Here is an 8,886-nt window from a genome sequence, read left to right as displayed (position 1 = left end):
GCGCTACTGAAACTTAGCGCGAGTTGTGTAAACAACGAAAGCGCTATGGACAACGTTGGCCCTGTGTTGTTGCTGTTTTTTAAACTTATGGGGATTCTCCTGAGACTTCAGGAAGAGAGGCGCAGTGGAAGAAATGCTCTGGATGTTGCGCAGAGTTATCCGCTGGAGATTTCAGGCTTTACAGCACCTTCAGCTGGGGGGCAGACGGCATAAACGTTGCAGGGTAAGCTATCGCTGTTGTTTATATTCCGACCTTTGCTCTTTGTGTTTGCATCTGGTCACACCCACGACCAATGAGTGAACAGGAGCTAAGCTTGCGCCACCCACGAAGCAGTGCCGGCCCGGCTGGCCCTACTCTGAAGCAGGTATGTATCTATATTAGCCTATCAGATAGGCTAATATAGATACATACAGCATGTGTTGCCTTCATTATAAGGCTTATATAAGGCTTTTAATTTTTTGCAGCTCCAGACATATTTGTTTTTTGTTTTTTTGGTCCAATATGGCTCTTTCAACATTTTGGGTTGCCGACCCCTGCCCTAGAGTGAAGAGAGTGAACAGCCAAGCTTCTATAAATGTAGCTATATTTTAGCTCAGAATATTCTATTTAAAACTGGAACTAAAGGGTCTTTTAACTTGTCATGTCTCCTACATAAAACAGTTTAAACATAAAATAAATTGCATGTGTGACCATCAGTCTTCTTCAGCTCACAGTTTAAAAATATTTTTAAGATCTAACTTAAAATTTAGTTTGAACCTTATTTTCAGTCTGTTTCTGTTGGCCTCTCACTAATTTGGCTATCAGGGAGTGACAGACACAGGTGTAACCATGGTGACCAAAATGCGCAGCAGCTTTAAAATGACTGTTTATCTTGGTTCTTATTACGCTTTATACACTTTATACATCTCAAACATCAAAGTGGAGGTAGTTTCAGTGCTTGGATTATGACAAAATTCTGTTGGAATTTTGGGCAGCAGCTGCTCTGGCACACTTAATCATTTTCTAGTTAAACATGCAGTGTTCTAAAATCTGACTCACTTACTTTTTAGCCCAATCAACTACAACCTTAACAGATATACTGTTAAATATGTCCCACTTGTTTTGGATTCTTTGTTCAGGGGTGAACAGAGCGGTGGATCTCTGTGCAGCACCTGGCAGCTGGAGTCAAGTCCTCAGTCGCAAACTCAGGTCTCCTTCATCCCTCGGCATATTGCATCTTTATTCAAAATGATGCACTACATACAGGTTGAAGTCCAGCATTAAGTTCATTTACTACTTATTTACATTGTCAGTTTTTCTTGCACTCAGGGGGCGGGAGGAGAAGGGTGAGGAGGTGAAAATCGTGGCGGTGGACCTGCAAGCCATGGCTCCTCTGCCAGGAATCACCCAGATTCAGGGAGACATCACAAAGGTGCTGAACATATAAATGATTATGTAATATTTTCCACTTTTATTGCTGTTTCTGCTTTTTTTTATCGTCTACTGCTGAAAGATGAAGGCAGACAGTAATATTTTTACCTGTGTGTATGTCTTCTGTTAGCAAAATATCTCACCTCAATATCTCAATACTTAACCTTTGGAGTCAACATGAATCAAGATAGCTGCCACAGCTAACCTTACCTAACACAAAATTAGCTAAAACCTTTACAAATATTGAGATCAAATTTGGTGTGGTAATAGCAGAGATTCATTCCAACACATACTCTGAGCATGACATCTTACAATAGTTTGACATGTTAGGCATGAGGTGGAACCTGAGACTAGTTTGTTTTGTTTCAGCAGTTGGAATACAAGTACTTCTGACAGAATGCAAACAGGAAATTAACCAGTATTTTCACACATTTTCAATCATGTCACGTGAGCCGTCTTGTCTCTCCTCTCAGGTGTCGACGGCCCAGGAGATAATTCATCACTTTGAGGGCCAACCAGCCGACCTGGTGGTTTGTGACGGCGCTCCAGACGGTGAGCTCCATCACGTTCTCAGCTGATTTCAAGTGTTCACTTTCCACCTGTTCTCTTTTCTATTTTCCAATTTGTTTTGTTTCCACAGTAACAGGACTCCATGATGTGGATGAGTACATCCAAGCTCAGCTCCTGCTGGCTGTGAGTACACATGTGAGTTTGTGGTCCCCTGTCTTGTGTTTGGTGACATCACACTGACAGCTGCTTGTCTTTCAGGCTTTGAACATTACCACTCACGTACTGAAACTTGGAGGAACCTTTGTGGCCAAGGTGAGACCAGCTTTTATATTACCATTTGAAGTTCCAGCTTCTAGATGAACTGGTAATTTTTTTACCATGCATCAAAAAGTTAAATCTGTAAATGATTTTTAGTGTATTCACTGTTGTGAAGACAGTGTTATTTGAAGTTTAAACAAAACTACACTTGGTGTTAGGACTACAGCTGGGACAGTCTGAGGAATCTTTTTTTCTAAACTTGTCTAAGTATGTATGTATTTATAGGTGCAGACAAATTTAATTGTCCCCTTTTTTAAACAAAGAGAAACGCACAGTGATCACTGAAATAACTTGAAGCTGACAAAAAATAATACAAACAAAAAAGAAACACTGAAAATTAACTAATAAAAAAACAGTCCCTACTAAACTTGGTTCAATAGAATTATTCTAAAAAACAAACTAGTGAAAGTAGCCTTAACAAAAAGGATAGTATCTTAATATTTTGTTGCACAACCTGTTTAGGCAATCACTGCAATCCAGTGATTTCTGTAACTCTCTCTGAGACCTCTGCTCCTGTCCACAGGTATTTTGTCCCACTCTGCATGAACAAACTGCTCCATCTGTCACAGGTTTGAAAGGTTCCTTCTCCAGATGTTTCAGCTCCTTCTACAGATGTTCAACAGGATTTAGATCAGGGCTCAGAAGGTCACTTCAGAACAGTCCAATATTTTGTTCTGAGACATTTTTGGTGGATTTTAGGTCATTATCCTGTTGGAGGACAGGATCTGAGACAGAGACCAAGCTTTCTGACACTGAGCAGCACATTTGCCTTCAGAATATCTTGATAGTCTTGAGATTTCATTGTTTCCTGGACAGATTAAGGAGACACTGAGTCAGATGCAGAACAGAACCAAGCCTCTTCCATGTTTCACTGTAGGTCAGATGTTGGTGATACTGCAAAACTTGGTATTTATCCGATAGCAAGCAAATACAGGACCAATATTGCAAATACCAATCCAATATCTGATTTTTCTCCGGGTACTCTGGTTTCCTATCACACACCTAAAACATGCATGTTAGGTTAATTGATAACTCTAAATTGTCACTAGGTGTGAGTGAAAGCATGCATTGTTGTTTGTCTTTATCAGAAACCCCTCAGTATAATCACCTCTACAAAAGCAGGACTTTTGTGAGTTTGCAGGTGTGCGTTAACACAGTGCAGAAGTGGAAAGACATCAGCAATGACCTTAGAGAAACAACTCTTGCTGTCCATCAATGTGGGAAGGGTTATTTTTTAACAATTTGGAGTCCATCATTCAACAGGTTGAAATATGGAAAAAAGTTAAGACAGCTGCCAACGTTTCCAGGAGTGGACGTTCCAAGAAATTCACCCCAATGCCAGATGATGCGATGATTAAAAAAGTTGCCAAAAAAAAAAGGCTTAAAAGCTCCATCTCAGATTCTAAAGACCTTAGTAAGCAGAATAAAGGTTTAAATTCTAAAAAGGTTAAAAAACAAAAAAAACAACTGGACCTCTATTCTGTAGTTGAAGACGTTTCGCTTCTCATCCGAGGAGCTTTCTCAATTCAGAAATGGAGAGTGTGGAGTTGAGCTTTTAAAGCTGAGATGTGATGTAAGCTGGATAGCTTGCAAATTGTTCTCACTCTCCTAACAATAGAGGCTCGTTAGGGTCCTTGTTTGTCTGACTCACTGATGGGCCACTCTGGTCACATGAGTGCAGGTGTTGATTGGAGTGAAACTGACTGGGGATAAGGCCTAAAGCTCCATTATATGTTTTTGAATTTACCATGGCCTGAATGACTGAGAATCTACACCAGCATATTAAAGGTTTAAGTTAATGACAGAACAATTAGAGAAAGGCTGAATAAGTATGGCTTGTTTGGAGAGGTTCCAGGAGAAAACCTCTCTGAAAACAACATGGCAGCAGGATTTAGGTTTGTAAAGTTTCATTTGAATGAACCACAAGACTTCTGAAACAATGTCCTTTGGACAGATGACCAAAGTAGAGGTGTTTACTCATAATCCACAGCAGCATGTTTGGAGAAAACCAAACGCTGCATATCAGCACAAACACTTCTTACTACTCAGCACAGTGGATGAAGGCTGATAATTTGGCCCTGTTTTGCCACCAAAAAACCTTGGCTTTTTAAAGTCATTGACTTCAACATGAACTCCTCTGTAGACCAAAGGATTCTGGAGATAAATGTGAGACCATCTGACAGCTGAAGGTTGGACCAAACTGGGTCATGATGCAACAGAACAATGATCCCAAACACAGCAGCTAATCTACAACAGAACGGCTGAAAAAGAAAAGAATCAAGGTTCTGCAAAGGTCCAGTCAAAGTCCAGAACCTCAGCCTGACTGAACTGCTGTGGTGGGACCTTAACCCTACCGTGGCCTTCGGGTCAAATTGACCCAAAGTTACGAGGGCTTCTCTACCTCTTTTGAGGGCTTCAAGAGGGTTAGGAGAGCTGAGCAGAAGCAAATTATGCAAAGCTGAATGAACTGAAGTGATGTTGGAAATAAGAGTGGGCCAAAATTTATTCACAACCATGTGAGAGATAACAGCTGAGAGTTACTGCTACTAAAGGAGGTTCTACAAGCTGCTGGATCAGGGGTGGACTTAGTTTTTCACACACAGCTTTTCTATTTTATTTGTTTATTTCTGTTTAATAAATACTGACATGGTGGAATCTGTTTTGTTTTTGTTTACTTGAGGTAAGACTTGAATCACTGTAGAACCTGGTACAGACCAGGTCATTTTATTGTGTTCTGGTACGTAAAACCCTACAACTGAAAGAGGGTGGAATTTCTTTGCTCCCATGATTGTAGGAGAAAAAGGCAGCATTGCCACATTCTGAGCCCACCCTGACTGCTTATGATTGGGTGAATATAAAACACTGTCTTTGTGCTTTTCGACACACTCACAAGTTTAATAGATTATGCTAAGTTTGGTACCACGACCAAGAGGATAAGCAACAATTTCTGCTGAGGTGCATTTTGAACCGCAGATGTTGCATCTCCTGTGAGAGACTAACCTGTCCTTCTTGTTTCAGATCTTTCGTGGTAAAGATGTGACTCTGCTGTACTCTCAGCTGAAGATCTTCTTCAGCAGTGTGACTTGTGCCAAACCTCGGAGCAGCAGAAACTCCAGCATCGGTGAGTCACTGCTGTCCATCCATCCATCCATCCATTCTCTTCCGCTTATCCGGGGTCGGGTTGTGGGGGCAGCAGCCTAAGCAGGGAGACCCAGACTTCCCTCTCCCCAGCCACGTGGGCCAGCTCCTCTGGGGGAATCCCAAGGCGTTCACAGGCCAGCCAAGAAACATAGTCCCTCCAGCGTGTCCTGGGTCTTCCCCTGGGCCTCCTCCCGGTCACCGCTGTCACAACATAAAATGAGCTCCTGGACAAAATGAGTCCAACCTGAGCAGGTGCTGTGCCCTCCCTCATTCATGCCCCATATTGACAGAAAACCTAGATTATTTAGAATCTTCTACAGATAGTACTCTCTGGTTGTGCTTGGAGTAACTAAAATTTGTAAAAAATACAAAAATGTTTCTTGAAAAATTGAGATTCGCTGTTCTAGTTGGGGAAACGAATTGCTATACTTTGCATCTTTGTTAACATTTTGGGTCAAATAGACGTATTGTTATATATTGTTTTAAATTCAGATAAGGATAAATTTGTTTGTATCCTTTTTTTAAAGATAGCAATAACTGAAATAACCTTAAAATGACAAATGTAAGAAAAAGAAAATATTTACAAAAAAAAAATCAACAAATTGGTTCAACAGAATTAAAAGAAATGGCACTGTTAACCACATCTGTGAACCAATTACACAGCTCCAGGGCTGTAAAACTGATAAGGTTTGCACCCCTTCTCTGTGTGTTCACTTGTCTGTAGCGTCTGTTCTCTGTGACTGGGAGAACATGCATGGACACAGCCAACAACACAACATTTTCCTTTTCCAGCAGACATTGTTCAGCAGTAAAACCAGCAGAACTAACATGATGGTCTTCTTATAATGAAGTGGGTGGAGCTCCATTTGGGTTGCTAGGTGAGGGGCTAGGCTCAGCTTGGGGTTGCTAGGTAACAGGGACTGTGACGTAACAATCCCATGGTTTTTGAAACAGGTCGTTTTGCAGACACCTGAAGACATTTACTTATTACCAAATAAAAAGCTGGGTGTTTTATTTTGGACTTGGACTGTTTCTAGAAGCAGTAGATACCCAAATGGAAGTACAAAAACATGCAAAAAGTGAATTTTGCATAATAGGTCCCCTTTAAAATCTGCATTTGATTTGTGATTTGATGGTTGTAGTTTGTTTTGTTTTATTCTCAAATTTACATCTTGCCTAATCTGATCAGCTGTTTTTTTCTTACAAATTACAGACAAGTTGTCTTTCTCTTTGTAGAGGCCTTTGTGATGTGTCAAAATTACTCTCCTCCTGAAGGTTATGTCCCCAACATGTCCAACCCTCTACTGGACCAGTCTTACGGTAACTATGAGGGCAGAATGGAGATGAGCTATTAATTATAACCAGTCATCATAAATACTTGTATATGTGATTCTTTTTCAGCCTTATCTCCTTAAATGCTTTTTCTGTCTTTAAACATAAATAATCTTTAGACTCTGATTTGGTACTACACTGATACGACTTAGTCTTTGCCATGTTCTTAGTCTGGTTTCTGCTTTATATCCTTCAGATGTGGACTTCAACCAGTTAGAGGGTCCAAACCGCATCATTGTACCTTTTTTGGCATGCGGTGATCTAAGCGCCTTTGACTCAGACAGAACCTACCCCCTGCAGGTGAGTGGCTCTATTGGGTCCAAGTTTCCAACCCAAACATTATTCATTTGTGTTTATGGTATCTACAACCACTAATCAGAACAAAAACACGAATGACATAAACCCAACGTATTTCTTGTTTTGTACCAGACACTTCATTTTATATAGTACAATCATTCCTACATCTTAGACCGATGACAGGTGCTGGTCGATTTTTACCTTTGCCAAACCATACTCCTAGTTTTTACTCAGCTGTTGTCATTTAATGCAATGCAGTGGAAATTTCATTTCATGGTTATTTTGTCAGACATATTACTCAATTTCTGCCAAAACTGACCCTAGGCTGCGCTGGAAATACTACAGTTATTGTTGCTGTCACTATTTGTACTTGAAACCACAAAATTAAATGTAAATAACTATGTAACACAAACCTGATGGTGATGTAAAGGTTAATGAAATGAAATGTTAGAGATTGGGGCTGGTTTCAGACACCAGTGGTCTTAGTGAGAGTGTGTTTGGACTAACTGTTAGCTTGCCAAGCCTGTCCAGACTGCAGTCATTCAAAGAGCTCTGTCATCCACAGAATCCCAATTCAAAATGTCTCAAATATCACTTTAAGGGACACTGAAACGCAACGAACATTGACAGATGGTCTCTTTAAGTTCTTCTTATTTGTCTTAAATTAAAGTCTTGATTTAATTTTGTTTGTAAAAGAAAATAATGGAATGTTTTTTTTTAAATGTCATAAGTCTGTAAAATTTATTTGGATGATAATTTAAATCTTTTGTAGTTATCTCTTTGGTGTTAAAACAGTGTCCTGCTTTCCTTCAGCTTGATGATGGTAAACAGTACCAGTACACGCCCCCAACACAGCCACCCATACACCCCCCCTACCAGCAGGCCTGTCATCTCCGTAAAAACAACCTCCTGTCCAGAGAAGATGCTGCGTCTGTCTGTCCCAGTCAGAGCCGAGACGAAGGGGAAGTCTCAGCTGACCGCTCTGACTGCTCCTGATTAATCTGAGATAAGAAGGAAGAAACGTGGAAACTGAAGGCAGCACTTTGACAGTGTGAGAAGATGGTTTTATCCAGTCGTAAGACAGGTACAGGACACGTTTAGCCTGGCTGCGCAGTACTGGTGCTTTTTCAAACAGATGGACATGTTTTTATTGGTTTAACTGGTATTGTGGGTTTCATCCATCTATAAAGAAGTTGTATAAATTTAACATTTGAAAAATAAAACTCTTCAAATCAGATACTGGCTTTTATTTTAAAACTAACTAAACTCAATAAAATATGTCACTGAAGAAATTTGTAGTAAAATGTCTAATATTTCTGACAAGGAGATAGAGTAATGTTTTATAACCAAACCTCGAATTTGGTTTTACCCACCAAAAATTATCTCAAAATAATTAAACTGGATGTGTTATATTTATGGGCAACATATTTGTGGTTACTTCTTATTGAACAATATTTACTGATTTTGAGTTACTTGAGAAGTATGCTTTTTATTGTTCAGTAATATGAATAATAATAGGAGTTCATTGGATGTACTGGCAAACATGCTGTTTACAAGATATTTTCATTTTGACCAATTGTCACATCCAGACAGCAAAATCTTAAAAAGAAAGCCAAAATTCTGTTTTGAAGTAGAAACATAGCTCAACATGAGTCATGGTTTTATAAAGTAAAAAAAAAAACCTATAAAATAATTTATATTGCATATATATGTGTGTGTGTGAATGTTATGACTGAGCATCTCAACTTTAAATATCTCGTAATGACTTAGCCTCTCAAATTATGACTTAGCATCTTAAAATTTTGACATGTAACACTTTTAAGAAATCTAATAATTATGCCATCTCAATATTATGACTATGCATCTTATAATGATGG

The 8,886-nt window shown here is 39.5% G+C and overlaps 1 protein-coding gene across 2 annotated transcripts in view; it reads left to right on the top strand.

Moving 5' to 3' along the window:
- ftsj1 (FtsJ RNA 2'-O-methyltransferase 1) overlaps positions 1-8,246 on the top strand; it is a 10,249-nt gene extending 2,003 nt beyond the window's left edge. For both annotated transcript variants that reach the window (XM_017440021.2, XM_017440022.3), the window contains exons 3-11: positions 1,120-1,189; positions 1,310-1,412; positions 1,885-1,963; positions 2,052-2,104; positions 2,180-2,233; positions 5,258-5,360; positions 6,617-6,700; positions 6,909-7,012; positions 7,823-8,246. In XM_017440021.2, coding sequence (XP_017295510.1) covers positions 1,120-1,189; positions 1,310-1,412; positions 1,885-1,963; positions 2,052-2,104; positions 2,180-2,233; positions 5,258-5,360; positions 6,617-6,700; positions 6,909-7,012; positions 7,823-8,005 — 833 coding nt within the window. In that variant the 3' untranslated portion in view covers positions 8,006-8,246. The remainder of the gene's footprint in view (positions 1-1,119; positions 1,190-1,309; positions 1,413-1,884; positions 1,964-2,051; positions 2,105-2,179; positions 2,234-5,257; positions 5,361-6,616; positions 6,701-6,908; positions 7,013-7,822) is intronic.
- Positions 8,247-8,886: the final 640 nt, after the last annotated feature.

Source organism: Kryptolebias marmoratus, linkage group LG17, assembly GCF_001649575.2.
Source record: "Kryptolebias marmoratus isolate JLee-2015 linkage group LG17, ASM164957v2, whole genome shotgun sequence".
Lineage (NCBI taxonomy): Eukaryota > Metazoa > Chordata > Actinopteri > Cyprinodontiformes > Rivulidae > Kryptolebias > Kryptolebias marmoratus.
Note: the sequence above shows the minus strand (reverse complement) of the source record. Positions and strands in the feature narration are given on the sequence as shown.